At 42.3% G+C, this 24,025-nt stretch overlaps 1 protein-coding gene across 1 annotated transcript in view; it reads left to right on the top strand.

Moving 5' to 3' along the window:
- FNDC1 (fibronectin type III domain containing 1) overlaps nucleotides 1-24,025 on the top strand; it is a 58,447-nt gene that overhangs the window by 2,992 nt on the left and 31,430 nt on the right. Inside the window, exons 2-8 of the mRNA XM_027888219.1 lie at nucleotides 12,251-12,353; nucleotides 15,712-15,924; nucleotides 16,316-16,414; nucleotides 18,329-18,443; nucleotides 19,506-19,693; nucleotides 20,340-20,447; nucleotides 23,750-23,938. Coding sequence (XP_027744020.1) covers nucleotides 12,251-12,353; nucleotides 15,712-15,924; nucleotides 16,316-16,414; nucleotides 18,329-18,443; nucleotides 19,506-19,693; nucleotides 20,340-20,447; nucleotides 23,750-23,938 — 1,015 coding nt within the window. The remainder of the gene's footprint in view (nucleotides 1-12,250; nucleotides 12,354-15,711; nucleotides 15,925-16,315; nucleotides 16,415-18,328; nucleotides 18,444-19,505; nucleotides 19,694-20,339; nucleotides 20,448-23,749; nucleotides 23,939-24,025) is intronic.

Raw genomic sequence — 24,025 nt, 5'->3', positions numbered from 1 at the left:
TTCTCTTTTACAAACCTGCAGAGCTGTGAGTGCATCTTCAGTATGAGTGCTTATGTTCAGATGCTTTTCATTACTAATTACTAATTGGGTAAAATCTTTGCCTACTATCCCAGCTAGGGATCGACAAAACATAATGTGATGAATTCAAGGGGCTGCTGCCATGTGTCTCAGTCATGTCTGCTCAGCTATGAAAGAACTATCTATAATGTTTAAAACAACCCAGGGCTTTGCATGAAGACATTGCTTTGAGTATGGCTGCAGAAGGTTACTTTTTGGAAGCAAAATGAAAAAAGAAAGTAATTTATTAGTAATGAAGATCTGTGCCTATCTGAGCCCAACCTAATGCAGAGCTTCTAAGAATAGCAATAATACTATTCTGGCCGTTTCCTTGACATGCACTTTACCTAGTATGTAGGAGTTTTGCACTTCAGGAGCCTTGGAGTGTGTGCCACCAGCTTCCTTTTTAGGGTAGAGAGCTATGTAAATACTTTTTTGAAAAATATTTTACAATAAATAATGTGGAATAAAGTTATTTAAAATAATCAGGACTGGTATTATTTTAAGACATGAATTGTGAACAGTTTTATATTACAAGTAGATAAATAACAGTGGTTTTATTTGCATTTTCCATGGAGAGGAAGAAACAAAGACACTGTTATTTTAGGGTGTCCATTTTCCAATGTACATCTCTGTGAAGAAACTTAATCTTTGAGAGCTATCAATGAAAGAGCAGAGGTTAATAGTGAGCCTGTGTTTTGTTCTCAGCAAACCTTTACCTCAGGAAGCTAACTTTTCTGATTTATGAAAGGTTTGCAATGGGAAATAAAAATGAAGAGTTTTAAGGTTTTTTTCCTTCAGTGCATGATGAAGCCTGAATTCCTACTCTCTGACTTTGTGAGTCTAAGGCATTTTTGGCAGGTTCTAGTGGAAATTTGAACGTGCACTTCAACTAGAGATGGAATGGAAAGACTTTAAATAAACATGTGAATCTCCAGTAGATTAAAAAAATCTGTGCTACTTTACCAGGTAAGGGAGCAAGTTTAGGTATATTGAGCTGGTTTTGAAAAGAGGTGTGAACCAACCTCCCCTCATGCAAGTATGATGCTTGAGGATGATTTTGATGAAGTCTGTGATGTGCATAAAGTAATGAACTAAAAACAGAGCCACAACATCCAGATTGCCAACACTTTGTATTCAAACCCAATCTTCATTTCAGAAATATCTTACTCATCATCTTTTTCCTGTGTTTTTGTTTTTAGTTTTGGTTTTTTTTTGCTTGGGTGTCTGTGTGTGTGAAAATCACCTTTTTTTTTTTTTTTTTTTTTTTTTTTTTTTTTTTAATTTTTTTTTTTTTTTTTTTTTTTTTTTTTTTTTTTAATTTTCAAAATCCTAGGTATCTAAATAACAGTTGAAGCTGTGAGTTTTTACTAGTTGTGGCTTGGTTATCACTTGTTGCTGTGTCCACAAATGACTGATGTAATCCATTTGCTGAGTGTTAAAGCACCCAAGATGAACAGATTAGTCAGAGCAGGGATGTAAAGGTGAAGGTGTCTGAGAGTCAGTTTCCTCCCACAACCCATCACACAAACCAATACAAAGTAAGCCAATGTTTCTCTCCCTCTTTGGGGATAAAGGTCCAGCAGCCAATAGTTGAGAGAAGTCTGGATGGAAATTGGGTGTTTGAATAGAAGTATTTTATTAAAAGTAAAATTCTCATATAAAGTGAATAATATGAACTAAGCATGCGAAGCTTTGTGCCTTATGGATGTGGGTAACCACTGCTGAATGAGGTTGGAGTGAAAACTGGTGCAGAAAGAGAACTGCTGCCTGCTGTGACTTTCCATAAGCCTATCTCCCATCAGGAAAATGATACACAACATTTTCTTCAGCCTTTGAACGAGCAGCACCTCGCTCTTCACTTGACTGCTTCTGTAATATGCCACTGATTTTAATAAGATTCCACTGATGTGAAAGGAGAGCAATGGAGTGAAGATTTAGGTTCGCAAGAAGTAACCCAGGTGTGCAGCATAAAGTTGCTGCCACGGTTTAGTTAGCCTCCTAACGAGCAGTGCAATTTTGGTGGGTGTGTCTTCTTTACTGGACACCTATGGCCATACCTGTGGGAAGCAGGACAGAGGTTGGCTCACAGAAGCACATGCTCTGGCTCTGACTTGTGTCCCTCTGCCAAGCCACTTCAAAGCTCGCCCAGGCCGTGGGGAGCAATGGTGAAGGGGATGCATGACAGCCTAGAAACAATACTCCCTCTTTTTTACTACTTAGCCTGTGGGCATCCTTTGAGGTTCATCTAGAAGGGAATAAGCTGGCTCATCTGCAAGCCTGCATGGGGGTGAGAATAAATGTGGGTAGGCTGCAATACAGTAATTCCCAGAACCAGGATCCATGTCTAGTCTGGGCAGAGTGGCACTGTGGAAGTTCCATGCTGGTGTCAGTGCTGGGGAGAAGGACATTTGTAGGCCTGTAATCCTGTACAGCTGGGTCATTCTTCCCATCTAGCTGTACCTGTGTCGACATCAGCTGTGGGTGGAGAAATATCAGTTTCACATTCAGCGTAAAGAAAGCTCTGCATATTGTCTCTCTTGTGGAAATCTCTAAAGAAAACATTTCCTCAGTGGCAGCTTTTTAGTATATGAGCCAGCCACTGAGATTAGGTCAGTCTGAGCAAATATTTTGTCTTATTCCATGTTTTCACGAAACCATCAGAAATTTCGGTTAAATGGAGCAGTGCTAGCAGCTGATGTAATTTCTTCCTATTGCCATGGTGGATTTTACCATGTGCATTTGTACCAGGGGTTGGTTCTGTCTCGTAGAAACACATGTAGAGATTATATCTCAGAAGTGGCAGCTCACGGTGTAGAAGTCAGTGTACTTCACGAGAGGAATAATATCCATCCTGGTGCAAGCTTTGTATTATCTTTATGACTGCTGTTGTCATAGACAAAATTGCCAAGTTCTAAGAGGAGAATGAGACTGTTGTTTCTCACGTGGCTTATGCAGCCAAAATCCTGCCTGGGTTCCAAGGGGCACTTACAGTTATCTCCACACCCTTGACAGCCTTCAAAATGTTTGAGGGACAAGCAGACTGAGGTAGTGGAGAGCAAAGGGGAGCCCTGCTTTCCAGGGCCTTGCAGTGGAAGGGCCTGTTGAAACCAGTGAGTTTGCCCTGGGCAAGCAGTGACACATGGATGCGTGGGTGCCCTTAGGGCTGCTCTGAGGAGCCATGGAGTTGCTCAGGGGGATCCTGCAGCCTTGTGAATCTCTCGGGATGTTTCTTCTCCTACTTTCTCCTGCACTTAGAGAATGCAATGTGAACTGGGCAATGTGAACGGGACTTAAAGCACACTTCTCTCCACTAGGGAGTGTTACCTCTTGTGAAACCAGCAGGCTGACTTGACATTGATTAAAGTGTGCATCCAGGGCCAATGCTGTTAAAGGCCCCAGGCTTTGTAGTGGTGGCTGTGAGGAGAGTGTGAGAATGGTGCATGCATGCAGTTGGAAGTCAGGGATGTCCCAGGGAAAACGTGACTGCCAAATATTCAGAACTATGCGGTGGGTTTCTCTTCTATGCTGTCTACCTCTTCTCTTCAATGGACAGTATATTTTTCTTACCTGTTTTGACAGCAAAAATATACATTAAAAAACCAGTATAAGTCAGGTGTCCCTTACTTTAAAGAGGAGACTAATCAAAATTGTAGGACTCTTAGCTTTGTGGAAATGCTATGTTTGCTCTTTACTTTCCTAACATGCTTTTGAAATAATAGATGTACTTCATCTTAGACTGTCAAAAGCACAGAAGTTACCTCAATTTAGAGTAAATAAAGAACATGAATATGGAAACAAGAACAAATTGGAGATGAAAAGAATGTGATGGATACACTCAAGAACACAGTGTGGAAAGACGCATTCTTTAAAGGGGTGTGTTCCATAGAGTGTCTTGCCATGGCACGAGCTGCTTGGTGTGGGTTCATGTTCTGATTTTCTCAGGCAGGTTTCTTTTCACTTACTGAACTTCTGACTAAAGCTAGAGAGCAGTCTGCACAAGGATTATCTAGAGGAAAACAGTCTCGGTTTTAACTTTATCCTGTATTTTTGTTGTGTTTGTGATTGCGGTCAGATTAAATTCACAACTTAAAGCATCCTTAGGCTCTGTTTTAGCTCAGAAACAGGGCTTAAGATGTTGTAATTTGGTATTTGTGCTATTTCTGCAATTGAATATCCACTGAAGCCAAGGAATGTGGGTTTCTTGTCCACTAGGAAGAGTCTGAGTGTCACAGGAGCTGCCAGCTGAGGCAGCCAGGAGTTCTGTGAGGTAGAGCAGTGTCAGCAGGGGAAAAGCACTAATATCCCCTCTATCCTGAGGATGAGGAGTTGAAGGAATATGCACAGAATTGTTTGGAATCAGTGGCTTTATTAGGTCCGTTGACACCTCACGCCATGCCTCTTTGTTGATGTAAAAGAAATAGGTGAGCTTTGCTATAAACTTAGTTTTCTGTAAAATCAGTAAGTTCCATTCTTGCAAACCAAATTTCCAGTGATAGGCATGATAAAATAGAATTTCCCACTGAAGCCAGGGAGCTTTGAGTCAAATTGAAGTACCAGAGAGGTTTAGTTCCTCCTTACACCCTTCCATTTTTAATCTTGGAAAAGGTTGGACTTGAAGTCAGTAAACAAAGATTAGGAGGCTACAGGTACATACACTTGAAACTTACTCAAATATTATAGGTTTAACTTTTATTTGTTATGAAAGACCTAAAGACTGTAAGGCTAATTCTGCTGATGGTGGCACCTAATCCAACTGTGCTCTTGTCCTCTGTTTTCTGGACTCTGAAGGAAAAGCTGGAGTCAGAATTGTGGCTCTGTCCTGCATAGGGAGAAAAATCCTTACGTTATTAGTTGTTTTCACAGTACCTCGGGCTGATACGGTTGAGCCATATCAAAGAGAACAATCCCCCAGAGATAAAATTATTTTCACCAGATGAAGAACTTCAGATACTTCAGAGGTAAGCAAGCTAATACTATCAGGACCTTGAAAGATGCATCAAAGAGAATCCCAAAGAAAAGCAGAGTAATATCAATGTGAGTTAGTATTAGACAACCAGGTGGAGACGTATCTAGACAAAGGGATAGTTTGAGTAGCAGATTTAGAAGGACCTTTCCAGTGCTGCTTTTGGAGTAGCTGGTTTTAAAAACACTTCCGAACTGGGTCTGCCAAATGTTCAGCTTTTTCCATTTTTTTGCTTATTAGGGAGTGGGGAGTAATCGGAAGTTTTTATGACATACAAAGTACATTCTTCATTAAATGCTGCTTCCTTTTCTCTTAGCAATTGAAGATTTTATTTTAGAGGGGTTACAGCCCTACATACCATACCTGATTTTACAGTTTATGCTATATCCATCCATATCCATCTCAATGCCTTATGCTTGGAAGCCTGCTGCTGGAATGGGTTTCACATTTTACTCTCCCAGAAGTAGCTGCTGAGCTGAGCAGGAACTAAAACAGTGGCCTGATGTAAACCATGTGTTTTGCAGCCTGGACCATGCATGTTATGTGGGTGGCAACAAGGAGCCCCAAGGGCCAGAGCTGTGCAGCCAGGAGAGCACACAAACCACCTTCTTAATTCTTCTTGACTGTTGAAGTTTTTTGTCTTTTTGTTGCTGGGAAGGCTCCATGGACATGCATATTACTAAAATGTCTTTATTATTATATGTATATCTCATTTTTCACAAACATTAGTGTTAAAAAGCCTTAAACAATAGAAAATCAGAAAAGTCCACGTTAAAGTTGCAGTCTTGTCCCTCTGGCAGTACTGGAGTATGTCCCAGAGGAACTGGGAATGCTGAGTCCTCTGCCTGCATTAGAGGGAGCAATACACACTTTTTCTGCAGAAGAGCTCATGGAAGGCTGTTCATGTGGTTGGTAAGTTAAGCAAAAAGTCGGTTGAGGGTAGATGTTAAATTGTTGTTATGATTTATGGACCAGCTACCAGGCTCTTTTTCATGGTCTGGAATGGTATTTGGAATGCTTTTTGCTACTAGATACTATCATAGTAAAAGTATGTACATATATCATTTTGGATGTGTCAGGAAAGGCAAGGATGAAGCTGTGGCATCCCGCAGAGCCATACTACTCATGGGTGTTCTGCCTTTTAAAACCCTGGGTCAAGCCACGAGCTGCCCTCCAAGCTTAATGATGTTGAGCTGTTAGAAAAACATCTTGGTTTAGGGCATGTATTTGATAATGGAAACATGATGCTTGCAGGGGAGGACACAGACTAGTTATGACTTTGAGCATGATTGCTCTGCCACATATGAAATGAATGGCCAGGGTCAGGATGGGAGAATGGGATCTGCAATGGGAAAGTATTTTGAACCAAGCTTGTTATGACCCCTTCACCCTCCTGCTCTTATGGCAGAAGTACTTCTTAGTCCCCCAGCTGAGCATGGTCAGAAATGGTCAGGGCAACCCTGACCTTTGCCCGCTGTTTTCACCTACTCTGTCTCCACAAGGAGCCCCCAAAGCTGTTCCTCCAACTCTGTGAAGAGGAAGGTGCTCCACAACACCCTGGATGGGTGTTTGCAGATCAGGGCCATGGCTGCAGTGTGCTCTGAAAGCCCCTTTGGCATTCTGGGGGCTTTTGCCACCACAGCAGTTTGGTCACTGGAGAAGCCCAGATGTGAGGTATCCAGAGGCCGTGGGTGTGCGAGAGGGGCTGAGCTACAGCCTCAGCAGGTTCCCTTCAGAGGTTGCTGGTGCAGAAGGAAACCTGTGCGTGGACATCAGTGGGAGAACAGGAAGCCTTCAGTAACTTACTGATGGTTGTTCTTAAGTTGTAATGCATGTATTAATCGTGTAGAAATGCATTGCTGAGTTTGGAAAGCACCCTGGGCCAGTGTGCTTAGCATTCAGAGGGTTCTTCAAAGGGAGCACTGGAAACTTCTGTTGACGCTGTCAATTTAAAGAATGTCCTCCGGATGCCAGGTTACTCCTCTACAGATGTATAATGAATTGCTTTCCTTAAATCAGACATTACCATTGGATACTAGTCCTCTGCCCAGTACTCCTGACTGGAGCCTGATGAATTATGGCACACATTCCATTGTGCTTTGCAGGAACTAAAGCGTTCCAGTCCCCAATTTCTATGCCAAGCAGAAGTGTGTGGAAACATGCTGGCTGATTTTTTTTTTTTTTTTTTTTTTTTTTTTTTACTGCAAGAAAGAAAGGATTTATGTCGCTTCCCCTGCTTTAACTGATTAGCTTATTTCCAGGTGGAGATCTGATACTGAGAGTATAAATCAGAGGCATTAAAAAGTTGATCAGCCCACGTAAGGACAAGGCTAACTGTGTTTTAAAATGGTAGGGGACCTACTGACGCAGTAAGCCTGACGGTGGATTTGTTCTCCCATTTCTGTCCTACGTTGTCTGGTCATATACTTAGGCATTTACACATGTTAGTGAAGATCCCCCCTAGAGCTAGTGCTCTGGGTCTTGTGGAGTGAGAGCAGTCAGCACATCTCGGTTCAGAGGGCCACATCAGCACTGTTTGAGCTGGCTCACTGACTGCAGGAAATATCTTTGCAGAGTGAACTCTTCTTGAGATGGCCCCAATCCAACCCTCATTGAAGCTGGTAGAATTGTTCACATTTTCTCAACGGAACTTCTATCAAACCATAATTTTAAAAGAAATATCCTGTAATACTTTGCCAAAGTGACACGGTGCCTTAATTTTTGGGTGGAAAACAAGTATCTTCCTGTGGTATTGTGTCTGTCCTCTTTCTTCTTTTCTGCTGATGTGGCTTGGGGATAGCTGTATGGCAGTAGTTAACAGTAAGAGTACGTGAAGGTGAGGAGAACAGCCACTCCTCTGTGGATTGCTGAATGAGAAAGATGGGTTCTTTTCTTTTCCCCATTTCTTTCAATTATGGTAAAATGACATTTTTCTTTTCCTGTTCATGAATAACAACTGGGTTGAGAGCCGTTAAATTGCATGAAGGACTATAGAGCTTTCGACGCCTGGCTTTGCTAGCAATGCTCTGCTTTCTCCTTTTCAAATACATTCCATTTAATAATCTATTTCAAATTGGGGGAGAAAATAAAATGGTGTATCAGAATTGTCCCAACCCTTAAAGCCAACATACAGAGTGATTTACGTACTGGAAGGGGTAGAACTTCTTTTGGAAAACAGTGCCCACTGGGAGCATGATCGTGTTGCAAAGTATTTTTGAGAACGAAATGCCACAGGAGTATGAGGCTTTACTCCCTGGCTTTCCTGGTGCCTCATGTGGGACTGGTATCACTCAGTCTTTCTGCACGCCGGGGCAGATGCCTGCCTTTGTTTCACAAGTTGTCAAAAAAAGGGCAATTGTAGAGCTGCCTTAGGATGTGTTGGCCTCATGTGTTCTGAGCTGGAGTGCCACTGATCAAGCAGTTGCATTTAGAAGTGGCCAATACAATAGGTTTTAGGAGTGCAAATGTGTTACGAAGAGCCTTACCTCACAAATGGAATTAAATTTAGCATTCCCAGCTGAAGCATCAAAAGGTAGTGCCTCTTTTTTTCCTGTTCATTAATTCACTATCATTTTTTGCTACAAGTACAGTCGATACCTTCATGGTGATATCCAGGCTTGGACACTTATGGGAATGCATGGTATAGAGGAGTATTGCTGCTCAGAGATCTAGGAACCACCTCTGGCTGAGGTACTATTCTAGTCCTGGCAGGGGGGATTTGAAAGGAGTTCTGCAGAGTGTTTGTAAACTGAGTTGTTCAGCTCGATTGCACCTTGGCAGTGGTGCAAGGTTCTTACTTCAGAGGACAATTGACTGAGCTTAGGGAGCAGTTAAGGACTTAAGACAAGGATCTTGGAGGAGGATGAATGAGCAGTTCAGCGCATTTTATTTAATCTTCCATACTGTTTCATCTGGTAAAGCAGCAGTAGTCTTAAATCCAGGGTCCAGAGTCAGTAAGTCTCATTTGGTGCTTAGACCTCAATTAAAAAATATAATAAAAACCAAAACATGCCTCCCCCCTCCAAAAAAAAAAAAAAAAAAAAAAGCCACACCAAAACCCAAAAAACAACCAAATAAAAAAAAAATCCCACAAATTTGCTGTTGCAGTGCAAACAATGATGATTTTTGGTCAAGTTGCCCATTGCAGGATTTCATTTGAAAGCTGCCGGTTTTGGCCTTCTGATGACGTTGTTATCTCTAAGCAGTTAAAACTTCTGCTTTGAAGCTATTACTTTGCCCATGGCTGAGTCACTGGGCTTAGTCTCCCAGACTTCTACCTGAAATGAAAACAGAAATTGATAACTGTTTATAAACTATATTGATGTTGTCTAATGACTATGCCAGGTATGTGTCTTTTCTGCAGCAGAACACATTTTTATAGGTCCAGTTTTCCAGTCCTGAAGTTATGGCACATAGAAGCAAAGTGTAGAAAAGTTTTTGCTGACTAGGGAAGACAAAAGGAAAAATCTGTATGTAGACTTATGGTGGTAAGTTGAAATGCCTAATTTTTTGTGACCTCAAATTTCAACTATTTTTTTGTGCTTGTATCTTAATAGTTTTGGGGTACTTAGTATGTTTTTCTCCACAGTTATAGATTGATTACTAGGGGCCGTCCCCTGTCTTCTGGAGCTGTTTTGTGTTTTTCTTCGCTAGATAATTGATGAGACCCTCTGAAGAATCTGTGTGATTTGGCAAGTGCAAGCTGCCTCCTTGTGTGGTTGTTTAGAGGATGTCTTACCCTCAGCTTAGACCTCATGCTTTTGTAAACTGTTCTCCTGCAGTACTGACACAGACAGAAATTTTGGCAATACTAGTGGACATTTCATCTGTGAAAAATCAATACCAAGGCTTTAATCAGCCCTGTTTTTTTGAGGCCAAGATACTATACACAAATTCCTGTAGCTCTAGGTAATGTTGGATTTCTACACTGAAGAGAATACAAGGGAGTGACTCTTTCTCATTTTCCAGGATATAGAAAAGGATTTTATTTTACTTAATTGCAGGTAGCTCTTTAGATTATTTCTGAAGATGATTTCGTTGGTTTAGTTTGGCCAGAGTGGAGGTCCAGAACACTCATATTTATTTTGGAACAAAAGTGAAAAAATACTTTAGAGATATTTATGGAGTAAAAAATGGGTAGATGAGGAAGAATCAACCTTCAATTCAATCACGCACTTTGTAGCTTGATTGAATTTATTAGAAAAATAAAGGAGTTTGGGAGTGAAATCATCTGAAGACTTAGCTTTTTCATTTCTACGGAGTTAGGACCTCATCCAAGGTTTGCTGAAATCCCATTGAGTTCTTGGTGTGCCAGAGTAGGTGTTAGATGGAGAACAGACAACTGCAGCCCTTTACTCATTTGTAAAGGTCATATCTACGGTCTCTGAAAGGAGAAACCACAAGCACTGTAGTAGCTGTCAGCTGTGCAGCTTCCATGTTGACACGAAATCTTGTTTTGGGACCTGATGGGGGCATCTTCTGCTGAGAAGCTGGCAGCCTGTCCAAGTTTAGACCATTTAAAAGGGAAGGGAGAAATGCTTGGCAGGATCAGACTGCAGCCCAGGGAAGCAGTGGTAATGTTCCCCACCACTCAGGGGCCCTACGAGTGACCGGTGTCCTGGGCCATTACTGGATGCCCATTTATCTGGATTGGATTCAGCTGGCCTCAGTGAAGCTGTGGAATTGATGCTGCAAGTGAGCAGCAGTACAATGTGAAGTGACGTGGGAATGTGTTATGCCAGGTAGTGAGCAAGATATTGGGGTTTCTGTGCTTGGTTCCCCCGTTGCTAGATCTACCACTTCCTCCATCACTGGGAGTGCCAACTCACAGGTAGAATCTGATGTGTCTTCTCTACCTCGAGAAGGATGAGGTTTTGTTTATAGATCTCCACACCACTGCTGTTGAGATTGGTGTACTTGTATATCTAGTGGATATTGGTGCTTAAGAGAGGCAGTTTTTAGTGACACATTAATGTGTTTGGAGGACGCTGGAAGATTTGTGCAAGGTTGTGTTGAAGGTGGATGAAGCCCAGCATCCAGTGGCTACAGCTCTGTCTCATCCTTGCCTCCTTTCCACCCATGCTATTTCACTCTTAGCCTTTTCTCAGTTTCTTCCCTCTCTGCTTCAGGTGTCTGTGTGTGTTCTGTGTCACATTTAATATTATTATAGTAGATCTTTCACTGACTTTGATGTCTCCTGTTTCAACTCTTCCTTTCCACATCCCTTTTCTTGGACCTGTTCTTGTCTCCCTGCGTCTAGCATTGAAATGATGGTTTGATTTTTCAAGAGGTTTTGCTTTCTTTAGCCCAGTGTGACAAAAAAGATTTGAGTGGGTTCAGATCATGCCATCTCCATGTTCACATCCAACACCTAGATGTACAGTGAATGGTATCCTGGTGATGCAGGAGGGTGATGGGATGTGTCTTCATAGTGCTTGACCTGTAGTGGCAGCCTGTTCTAATTCTTTTAAGACTGTTCAAGACTGTTGTTCCTGGTGAGTTCAGTATCCTTACGGAAAGGGGCTACTTCAGAAGCCGAATGACGTAATTGATGCCTGGGATTTATTTCTTTCTCCATCCCATTCCTTGATGAGTGTAGCTTGTTTTGGACAATTTTTTTTTGGGGGGGGGGTGTTTGTTGTTGTTGTTATTGTTGTTGGTTTGATTTTTTTTTGAAGATGATTGAGCCTGGCCAGGAGGATCAAACTCTAGTCTTTAGGACACAGTGAGCTTCTTTTGTTGCTTAGTCTCTACAGTCCCAGGGTTATCCTCCTTATGGAAATCCAGACTCTTTCCTGGAGCCAAGACGAGAGCAGGAGATGAGGGCAAGAGAATGCTGATATGCAAGGACTGTGACTGCAGAAGACAGTGACTTCATGTCCTGTGGGGAACTTAAGGAGTGGGAAATGTCCTGACTGGGACGTACTGTCTTTTTGGCATGGCTAAGCCAGCAGGACAGAAGCCCAGCAGGTACTCATGGGAGGAGGTGTGAGCCAAACTTTATCTTCTTCCTCTGTGTGGCTGAAGGTCCCGACCTTCAGGCCCTTATCCCAGACCAATCTGATGGCTGTGGCAAGGTCTTGTGGCTACTCTTCATTTTTAATGAGAAATCCCTTTCTTGTGAAGCCTGGCACAGACTTCACACAAAAATGCTGGTTTTGATGGATCAGCAGTTATCAGCAAAGCCATTTAAACCGTTTCTGGTAGTTTCGTTCTGGGTGCCTTCAGATTCCTGCTGGTCAAACTGTGACAAGGAAAGATAAACAGAAACTGGAACTAACTAGTGAAATGGGAATAGAAATGAGCAGTAGAGTGTGGTGCTATGAGGAAAGTAACAGAAACCATGGAAAGCCCTGGTTTTAAAATCTCAGCTGATCCCCTGCATTCAGCTTTAGAGCTGATAAACTTCTCTTTGCCTAAGACCACATTTGTTTTAGACTGAATGCTTTCCATATGGCTCCCTGGCTGGCTGGTTCCTTTTATATCCTTTGTCCCTGCAACTCTCTGTTTTAATTCCAGATGAAAGCTGCAGCTTTCACTGGTCTGTAGTGTTCCTCCCAGCTACCCTGGGCTGGTGAGCCTATGGGGCCGCCAAGAGGAAACCGGCGTGATGTGCTTGCACTGCAGCCTGGCAAAAACTACAGGCACCTGGGAAAGGGTGGCTGGTCAAGGGGAGATGTTACTTCCCTCCGGCCAGGGCCGGCACACTCAGGAGATACGTTGAGGTCTGTGGAGGTGGCGGCTGCCTATGGCACATGGGCTACAATGAGAGAATGAGGGAGTGGGACTGGCCCAGTCTGACACACAGGAGGACAGGGCAACATCCCTCAGCAGCCAACCACTACTTGACAGGAGGATGCAAGAAAGCCACTTCTTCATGGTGGCAAGGCACGTAAATTATTGTAACGCTGGGCAGCAGCTGTAAGTAGCAGTCTGGGAAGTTTGGGTTGGACATTAGGGAAATGTGTCAGAAACAGTGTGGCCAGCAGGGAAGGGGTCATCCCCCTGTACTTGGTACTTGTGAGGCCACACCTCAAATACTGTGTACCATTTTGGGCCCCTCACTACAAGAAAGACATTGAGGTGCTGGAGCATAACCAGAGGAGAGCAACAGAGCTGGTGAAGGGTCTGGAGCACAAGTATTACCAGGAGCAGCTGAGGGAGCTGGGGTGGTTCAGCCTGGAGAAGAGGAGGCTTAAGGGGAGACCTTACTGCTCTCTGCAACTACCTGAAAGGAGGCTATAGCAAGGTGGGGGTTGGACTCTTCTCTCAAATGGGAAGTGACAGGACAAGAGGAAATGGTCTTAAGTTGTGCTAGGGGAGGCTTAAATCAGATGCTAGGAAATCTTTTTCACTGAATGGGTGGTCAAGCAGTGGAGCAGGCTGCCTATGGAAATGGGTGAGCTACCACCCCAGGAGGTATTTAAAAGACATGTAGATAAGGCACGTAGGGACATGGTTTAGTGGTGGACTTGGCTGTGCTGGATTACAGGTTGAACTAACCTAAACAGGTTTTTCAACCTAAACAATTCTATGATAAAACCTTTCACCATAGGCAGGTGGTGCAGCACTGGAGCAGGTCCACAGTGAGACTGTAACATCTTCATCCTGAGAGATTCTGAAAACTGAGCAAGGGAAAGCCAGGTCTGGCTTCACACAGTGTTGGAGAGAGTTTGTCTTTGAACAGGAGGTTGAGAAGAGATGTCCAGGTGTCTGTTCCAACTTGGATTTTGCACTCTTTCAGTTCCCCATGGTGATACTGTGAATGAAGGATGTGTTACTGTATAATCAGGGACTCAAAGGCTTTTGAAATCTGTGTTGTGCAACTGCTCAGGAGAGCCAAAAAAGGAGACCCCTTGGGAGCAGGTGGTTTTTTTTAATCGAATACATGACTGAGAATGTTCCTTGGAAAGTGGTCAGGGGCCCTCATGAAAGCAACTATATTTACTGTCGAACAAAAGGCATTTATTGTTTGTTAAACACCTGGGACCAGTTCCACTGTTGTGATCCAGCTAATATACCCTGCTCTGGCAACAAAACAAGGTCTGTAAAATCAGCTTAATTGGCTGATTAATCTGCTTTTATAGCTGCTTCATTTTGCTGAGGTGGTATGGAACACCATCAAAAGAGACAAGCTGCTGAAGTCCGTCCATGTGTTTAAACTGATGATTCATGTCTTTGTAGGCAAAATAAAAAGGTATGGTTTACCATGCTGAGCTGCTGCACAGTATTTCACTAGAAAAGCAGAGTTCCCTGCAACTCTGCAGTTCCCTGAATATGTTACACACCTCAACACTGAAGCCTTGTGTTTCTCACAGGGGTTTCAAGAGAAGCTCTGCAAATAGCTCGGAGAGTTGCTATGATTCTTTCCAAATGGTAATTTAATAGAAGAATGTGTGTTAGGAGTGTCTAAGAAGATGCAAACTTGTCAACAGATCAAGACTAGTGAGCATTTTGGTTATAGAAGGTGTTACTAAGCAGAAATATTGGAAAAAAACCCTATTTCTGGCGTATATAGGGACGTGCAACCATCAATACATACTTAAAGCAAAACGTTTAAGTGGTGTAATGAATAAATATGAGCTCCTGAACTGGTACTTTGGTGCATTGTCTTTCATTGTCTGTCCATGTCTCTGGTGGGTCTCTACCCCAGCACCTTGTTCTCTTGACACTGCTGTGTTGTCAATGGTTGACATAACCAGTGCGTGAGGGGGTGTGACTACAGTGTGTAACCTCTGTCCTTGGCGGAATGGCATTGCTAGAAAAGATAGAAAAACCTGTTATGAGTGTAGAATGTAAAAGATAAGAGGCAAAAACTGCTACAAGTATGAGAGATCTCAGTCTTGGGTGGTGCCGTCAGCCCTTTTCTTCCTGCTATCAGGTCTGCTTTCAACCTGCACTGAGTGCAGTGCACCACATAGTGCAGGTGGTATGCAATGGAGAATGCCATGAAGACTGGAGATGCTGTGCAGAGAACCAAACTGGTTACTTGAGTAATCCTTGCATCAGTGTCACTTAAAAGAAATGCTGCCAACTTGCCAGCAAATGTAAAAAAAACCCCACCTGACTTGCGTAAGGTACCTTTTAAAGAACTGGATGCTCAAGGGATCCTATATTGGGAGTTTTGGAAGTCAGGAGTTGAAGCACATGCAGAACAGACCTTTTAAATATGAGTCTGTTGGGGAGAGAATCATTAGTGATGCATTTAGGGGAAAGGAACTAGCTTTTAATGTGGATTTCTTTCTAAAAGAAAGTTTAAAAATAGTGAAATAGTTCTGTGTTTCACTTTACATTGAGCTTTAGCATTTGCCAAAAAAATAAGGTACTAGTGTGCTTCAACTAGGGAAAAGGGATTAAAAAAAAAGGAAAAGGAAAAGATTAAACAGGAAAGCTACAACATTCCCAGTTTTTGGAAGGAGTCCTTGTGTTATGGTATGTTTTCACTTTTGGAGTCTTGCACCAGTCTGAAGGGCCTGGGAAAAGACACTGAGTATTGTGCATCCAACTTGGAAACTTGCTGTTACTGAAATCTAGTTGTATAGAAAAAAATAAAAAACTATAAAATTATGCCCTTTATTCTGATGTTAATAGATGTGCTTACGACAGACACGCGTGGACTGCTGTACATGTCATGTGCTTCATAATAACTGTGATGGGGTTTGTATGTTGTGTTTGCTTATTTTTTGAAGAGAAGGACACGCCAAGCAGACCTCTGAGAAGAGTGCGTGCCCAGTCTCCAGATAGCAAGTTACCTTTTCGGTGGAAGCCACCTTATGGAGCAGGCTTCAGAGGTCCACGCAGCAGATCCCAAGGTTATCCCCGTGGGTATGGAGAGAGCAGCCGAAGGATGAGCTATGCTCCAGTGCCTCAAGAGCGACAAAACCAGGAAGCAAGAAGACTAGGTGAGTTGGATTTCCCTGGTAGCACCCAGTTTAGCTAGCACACTCCTGTAATCCTCTGTGGCTGCTAGGTGATCACAGATCACATGTTGTTCTATCCATCAAAAAGCCGCCTTCCTATAAATGAAAATTCTTGCTATGATTGTATTCTATAATGTGTTTTTAACAGAGAGTGGGGTATTACCTAAAGAATAGGGTAGAAATTGTAGAAGAACTGGATGCTGTGTTAGAGATTGATATGTGAGTTACTCATATTAACAGCAAAGGGAAGGGGTGGAGAGATGAACCATATCCCAGATTTTCCTTGCATGCAGTGGGACCGCTCTAAAATCCGTTATTTCTTTTCAACGAGAAGGGTGACAGAAAAACCTCTGTTTTTCCCCTGCATGTACAGCCTCTGAGTCAGTTCATGTGGTTTCGCTGCCATCAAGGAGCTCCCAGGGACGGAGCCAACCTGTCTATAGGTCATCTTTAGCTAAAAGAAAAGTCACAGGTATGTTTCTTTCACATCTGCTGTCAATGAATGGAGACGATTGGATACAAAGAGATAACTTTATGATTTTTAGACTGCAAGTCTTTTGGTGCTGGAGCTGCTAGGTTTTTCTCTGTGTGCTAGAGAGCTTTGTGGATGTCTCCAATTGCTTCTTTAATTCAAGCAGGATTGATAAAGTAATACAACTCTACAACATGGTTGATTGAGTTTCTGAGTTGGGTTTTTGTTTTGGTGGTTTTTTCTTTAGTCTCATCCTCTTTATCTATTGACAAATGTTATGCATTTCAGTAACTGCAGGAGAGGACTTGATTAAGTCAAAACCAGGGCCCCCCACAATGGTGTGCCATCTTCCCAGATCTCCAGCCCCTTTTCCAGAAGCATCAATCTGGTCAGCAAAGGTTTTTACTTTCTTTTGGAAACTACTGCCAAGGTTAAAAAGGATCAGCGAGATTCTGAGTCCTCTCCATGCCAGGACACTTTCTTGCCCCCTTGCATTGTGATGCAAATGCATGGGAGTGGCAGAGTGTTTAGGATATTTTGATAGTGATCATAGAGCCATAAAATCATAGAATACGTTGAGTTGGAAGGGACTCACCAGGATTATCAAGTCCAACTCCTGGCCCTGCACAGACCACCCCAAGAATCACACCATGTGCCTGGGAGCGTTTGTCAGAACTAGGAACTGGAGTGTATTGAAATCCACCTCACACCTGTTCTGGGGAGGCAATGCCATCCATTTCTCATGCTCACTTTCTCTCTCCAGCTGCTCTCATTGCAAGCCACTTGTGAATAGGCCCCCTAAGCCACTTAGTAGATGGGTCTTCTCGGCTACTTTTGCATAGTAGCTGTTTGGCTTGGAAAACCTGTAACTGCCTGAAAACCCTCTGCATTAAAAGCTTGATTGGAAGAGGTGAAAAGTGCCTCCCTGGTTCCTGCCGTCTGCAGGCAGTGCTGGTTTTTGGGGTAATGTGCGACCTGCTGAAAAGAAGGGCAATCTTTGCCTCCATTTCAGACATACATGAACAGGATCCCTAGAGAATGAAATTGTACTCTGAACTTTGCTTTTCTGAGACATCAATATTTCTTCCAGTATTATTTATCTATAAAACTCTCTCTGGTAGGTTGCACCTTGTACATGCTGTGCCTCTGGGATACTGGGAAATAGTCTCTGTGTCACTAATTAAAAAAAGTTAAAAATGTTTCATGTGCCAGTAGATAGACTATACTAGAAACACTCTGATGGACAGAGGGAAAAGGAAGTCTCATCAAAATTAAAAACCTCAAAAAAATCAAGTTAGTTTTACTCATTTTAAAAATTTTTAAATTGTTTGCAAAAGATATTCTGATATGTCAAAATAGCCCATTTCAATGATTTTTTCATTAACCTTTTTTTTTTGCCTTGTGTACCGTAAAAATTAAATGCTGAATTCAAATAACCTGTTTGAAGCACTCAAAAACATAAAAGATGCAGGAATTCTCCCTTGTGAAGAATTTTTTGGAGAAGGTTTTATTGCTCTTCAAAATGAAACCAAATTTTAAAATCTTGAAATTTTTCATAAGACAAAGTTTCTGCTGTCCAGGCAGCACTAGCAGTGAGTTTGCCAGAGATGATGAATACCAGTATGCTAATAAAACATTTGCTGTAAGTAATAGTTTGAGCACCAATAGAATACTGAAGGACCATAGAATATATTAGTACTCTGGTCTTTTAGGCAGACAACTAACAAAAGAAATGGTGTTTCCGTGGGATACCATCAGTAATCAATCTACTTGGTTTCCCACTCCTACTTGTATTTGTAATTCAGCTGTGCTGAATTACTCACACGAGTATTATAGTATCAGTTGAAGACATTTACTGGTTTTTATGAGAAATTTATGTTGGTTTTGATATACTGTTCTGTTTTGCCGTTTCAGAGGAGGAAGAGGTGGAGGTGGCACACGACATAACTGTTCGAGTTATGTCCTCTCAGTCCGTGCTCGTTACTTGGACAGACCCACTGTATGAAAAACAGAAGGTTGCAGCAAATAGGTAGTTAACCCTGTGGTTTTTTAAATAGGTACTGAAGGGGAACTGCTGCCAACACACTACTGAATGCTTTTGCGTTTATTTAATTACTGTTGGTTATGAGAATAATTTAGCTTGCCTCCCAGCACCGTTAGTATTTAGAGATCTGTGTAAGTACTGAAATGTCGCCAGTCCCAACTGCAGATATTTTGCAGTTCAAATGCTGGTATGTCACCACGGTCAGCAAATCCCCATGTGTGCATGGGGAAAGAAGAAGTGGGGGACAGGGCACAGCCCACAGAGGTGAGGTCTTGGGTTGGATTGGCAAAACAGACTACAGCTTTGAGACAATCATACTGTGAATGAAGGAAACATCACTGCAATGGGAAAGACACCCATCATCGCACCCTGCATCCTCTAACCCTCCAGAAGCCCCATGCAGCTGAGGCTGAGCAGGTCAAGGGCTCCTGTGGGTGGGAGAGCTTGACTCACAGTAGCATCCCACAGCAGATGGAGACCACAACAAACAGGGAAATGAAGCTGGAAACTGCCAAAGGTCTGAAAGCAACTGGACTGTGTTGCTCAGCCTGGAAACACTGAAGAGCTGTGCAACCTGGTGTGGAAATACCCTGAGGGTCACAGCAGGAAAACTGATAATTTCAGATGTTCTCTGTTTCCTTCTGGAAGCAGCTGTCTAGGCAGCCATGTGGGAACCAAGCCGGTGCTGCTCTGGGAGCAAAGGGCTCCCAGCCATCCAACCCTGCTTACAGCCATGGGGCAGTGAGGTAGTGGTGTGGAGCCCTCTGTAACTTCCCCCTGGGGAAGAGGATATTTTGAGTAAGAGTCTGGAAAGAGTAGTCCGTCCTTTGGGGTGAAAGTGATCACACTCTATTAGAAGATGGCAAAACTGTTTAAAAGATGTTGGTTTTTGGTGGTGGTGGTGGTACTTTATTTCTTGCAAATTGGTAGGTTCCTCAGTAAGCCCCAACAGATTAGCTGAGGGCAGTGCATCCCCATCCCTCTATAGTTCTGCTAATGCTAGGTTTCCACATGCGAATTTTTATTTTCCTGTGTTTCTGATCCCAGGCAATATAATGTTCGCTATCGGGAAAAGGGGGAATCGGCAAGGTGGGATTACAAGCAGGTGTCCAACCGGCGGGCACTGGTGGAAAATTTAGTGCCAGACACTATGTATGAGTTTGCCATTCAAATCTTGGAGGGAGAAAAGGAAGGCAAATGGAGTGTATCTGTTTACCAGCGGACCCCGGAGGCAGGTATGTATTCAAAAGGTCCTTGGGGTAACACAGGACTTGTGATTTGAGCTGTGGAATGAACTGGCTTGAGGGAAAGTCAGAATAAGTGATTGCCTGGGGCAGCAGAGGGTTAGGAATATGGGGAAAACCTCAGTGCTGCTGCCTGCATCCCTGCAGTAGTGCCCTGGAGAGCACACCAGGCTGCTCTTGTGATACGACAAGAACAAGGGGTATTTCTGTGGGATGAGTCAGCACTTTGCACCCCTGAAGCTGGATGAGCCCCTTCAGTGGGAAGAGCAGCATGTCTTCCATCCCACTCTGTGGGCAGCAAATTTAAATCCTCTCTCCACCATGGAGAAGCTGTCAGGCCCCATGGGCACAGGGAAGTGGTCCCTAAAAACCAAATTGCCATGTCATTCCAGCTAAGCCACAGTAACAGTCTTGTGCAGACATCCTGTTCCTAAAAATGTGGAATAAAATTTCACTATGGTAGTCTGAGAGAGAGATGTAAACAGAGGCATGCATAGACCTTAGCCATGTGTGCTCTTCACATTTATCTTTGAAATAGCCATATCGTAATCTCTGCTACGAGAAGGTGGAGCAAAAGGTGTGTGCTGCATTCCTTCACATTTCTTAATTGCCTCCTCTGCGTATGGCTGTTTTGCAGCTCCTGCCAGTGCACCTGAAAATTTGGATGTTTGGCCACTAAAGGGGAAACCAACCTCTGTAGCAGCATCCTGGGATGCTCTCCCAGAGAGTGAAGGAAAAGTCAAAGGTGAGTTATCAGTGTTCGTTTCTAACTCCGTCAAGGATCTGGTCTTCTCAAAGCCAGACTGCTGCCCCACAGTAAGCTGGAAAATTTGCTGTGCCAGGATTTTTTCACTTGTTAATGGCTTATACCCAAGCAAGATTGTCTTGTTTCCAGCCCAGAGTCTCCACAGCACCACTGAGAAGCCATTGTCACTCCGTGCCTGGGATGTCAGAGAGCTTTCTGGGGTATCGTGTATGCGCAGTTTACCTCTTCTTCCATTAATAAGCAGGTTGAAATGGAGTTTAAGAAGGAAGTTTCTGGAAGGATTTGTAAGAATTAGGAGAAGAAGGAAAAGTTGAGTAGTTGCCAAGAAACTAAGTGGGTTTATATTGTGATTTATTTCTAGTTTATCATGGAAGGAACGCTTCAGCTTAAGAAGCAAGGACAAATTGTATTTTCAGCAGATATCATGCATAAATTTTGTGTACTGTAACATTATTGTACATAGTCATAAAGATAATTTGTCAGTACTTATGTTTTTGCATAGTATTAAAAAAAAGCTTTCTGGGATTTTTTTTTTCCTGTTTCCCTCTGAAAATGAACAGGCGGATATTTTGGCCTCTCCTGTTCTTCCCTGGTTGACAGGATTGTGTTCTCAAATTACACAAGTTTTTGGAGGTACCTTATCAGCACTGTAGCATCTCAGGATTTATAAAACCATTGGCCTGGGGGGAAATATACTGTGTCTGCATACAAGACCTACTCTATGTGTTTTCCAAGGCAGTGGTGGAATTCCTTCGTTTTTGAAGTCAGTAGAAGTCTTGCCAATTACTTCAATGGACCTGCAGTTGTGTCCAAGAATTATTATTTCCTAAAGTAGGGTCATGCAGGGACATTATCTCAAATTTCAGATCTGCTCCTAATTTTGAGCAGTCTGTAGGCCTTTGTGCGTTTTTGTCTGCTAATCATTAGATGATTAATCCCAGACAATGATTTTAAAGATACCTAGTATTCAAGGGCTGAATGCTTATATGTGTTTAATATATCGTGGCTTTTCTTGAGTATGAAGTGTTACAGCAAAGGCCTAATTTTTAAACTAAATTAATGGCAAGATATTTTTACTGGCTAAATAAAATCACTGAATGAGCACTTCGTGGTCATTTTGATGACACGTGGTAATCAGGAATTTTTGTCTTTTAATCCTTGTGTTTTTCAACCCTGTCCTTATATATTTATACCACATATCAAAATTGTGGGAGAAAATGTCCCTGCAGTAGCTATCTGAGAGTTACCGAAGCTACACCAGTATCTCTGTAATTGAAACAACACCTGTATATCTTAGAGGAAAAGAAAAAAGATTCAAAGCTTACCATGCCTTCTAATACATTGATTTATTTTTCAACTGAGAGCATTTAATGTATTTGCATATAAAACACTGATTTTTTTTTTCTTTATTTTGATGAACTATGCATGACTTATTTCTTAACACAATGAATATGGGCCCCTTTTCAGAAAAAGTGCCTTTCTTCTTTTTAAAGATGCCATTATGCTCTAGAGTTTTTTCCTTGTGGTACTGTGACTGCTCAGGTGTTGCTGTGGTTTTTTGTGTACAGTTTTTGTGTTTCAAGCTGGCAACCCTTGAAATTTATTATCAAAATCCTGGTTTTGTCCAGTACCTCTTACAGAGGATTTGAAAAGAAAACGAAGCCTGCAGATGTCTGAGATCTTACCTGCAGTCTTTGGGGGTATAATGGAAAGATTCCTCTTCATGCCCATGATTATTCCTATAGGGGTGAAACTTCTCTCAATACAGAAAGCTAAGACAGAGCATAGGCATCACAGTAATCCAAAACTCAGCGGTGAGAGCAGGGTGAGTTTCTTAAGTAGCAACAAGACCTTGCTTTGCTCTGTCTGTCATGGTGTTTGGACCTGGCTATAGTTAAGCCCAGTATATCAGATTTTGATTTTGTTGTACGGACGTGATATTGCTCCCGTTTGGCAAATCCACAGTGCTCTTATTTCCTGGTGGAAGTATCTTTTCTGAGTAATCATCCAGGCATGATTTTTACCTGTAGGTTACAACCAAAACTCCTTTAAGCAAAGACTCTGCTGGAATTATTTATATTTGACTGCAGTAATATTGTTTCCAATATTAAAGTAAGTTCTTTGGTGTTTTCATGGGTATGTACCTCAGGCTCCAGCACTGCTGAGAAATGAATATATGGCCTTAGGAACTGGTAGAATTTCACCACAGTGGACTGGAAGAATTGCTTTTGCAGGACTAGGGTCTTACAATACAGTGCAATTATAGCTGTGTTGAGACTGTGTTGGAAATTAGGATCAGAAAGTAATTAATAGCGATGAATGATGTAATGTGATTTTAATACTGATGTTTTGAACGCTAGTTATGTGAATACACAGTTTTATTCTTCTTCAAAGTAATTTCTGTGGAAAAGAAAACATTTCAACATTCTTATTTGGGAGTGAATATAGCTGCCATCAGCAATGCAGTTGTGTGTTGTCCACATTGTGAGCAAGTTATGTTTTGGAAGAATATTCTGGATCATGTGTTGTTCATTGCAAATATCTTGGTAGCTAATCAGTAAGTTCAAAATTTCTCTAATTTTTGGGAAGTATAAAATGTGCTCATAGTTAGTGAGCCATAACAAAACAGGTATTCTGATCATAGCGATCTGCACTACCTAGCGGTCGCACAGTCTTTCAGACTAGATTTCCACAAGTCATAGGACAGTGCATATTTTCATGGCAATGTTCATACATGTTTTTTGCCTCCAGTGCATTTTCTTTTCATAGATTTCCTCTGTTATTTCTGATTTAGAGCACTTATATTTTTCAGAACTCATTTTTTTCCTCTTTATTAGTTGGTATCCAAAATCAACAAAAAAAAGGTGCAGTACACCAAACGGTGCAGGAGTTGTTGCTATAATTTTCTCATTCCCCCCCCCCACCTTCTCTGGAAGTGCACATGGATGTCATTTGGCTCCTCTTGATGACACTTCACCTTGATGGGCATTGTTGCTTATGTATTTTTACAAAGGTATAGCTAACATATTCTGTCTCAGTCATTAGGTCACTGATGTGATTTGGTTTTGTCTGTTAAGATGAACAAATGTTCAACTTACCTACATATATATGTATGTATCTCTCTCTCATGTCTTTATACTCCAGCTGTTGACTCGGCGTGCATTGCTAGTGTATTAATTTTAGTAATGCACGTTCTAATTCATCCTACCCATACAGTCTGTCCGCTGGAAACAGGATTGTTTTCAGTTTCCTCCTTCCAACCGTCTGCCAAATCATTTCAGAATACATTCTTTCATACGCCCCGGCTCTCAAGCCGTTTGGAGCCAAGTCCATCACCTACTCTGGAGCTACAACATCAGCCATAATAGATGGTCTTCAGGCCGGGGAGCGCTATATTTTCAAAATTCGTGCAGCAAACAGGAGGGGACCGGGTCCTCAGTCTAAAGCCTTCAGTGTCGTCATCCCAGCAGGTGAGCACCAAGCCAGGAACCAGTTGCGTAGTTTGCCCGTTTTTGCCTTAGTCCCGGCTGTGTTAATTCTCACCAGCTTAACTCCTC

Source organism: Empidonax traillii, unplaced genomic scaffold (genome assembly GCF_003031625.1).
Source record: "Empidonax traillii isolate 1590-97213 ecotype Southwest subspecies unplaced genomic scaffold, ASM303162v1 scaffold235:size1242204, whole genome shotgun sequence".
NCBI lineage: Eukaryota > Metazoa > Chordata > Aves > Passeriformes > Tyrannidae > Empidonax > Empidonax traillii.
This window is presented reverse-complemented; position numbering and strand designations above follow the sequence as displayed.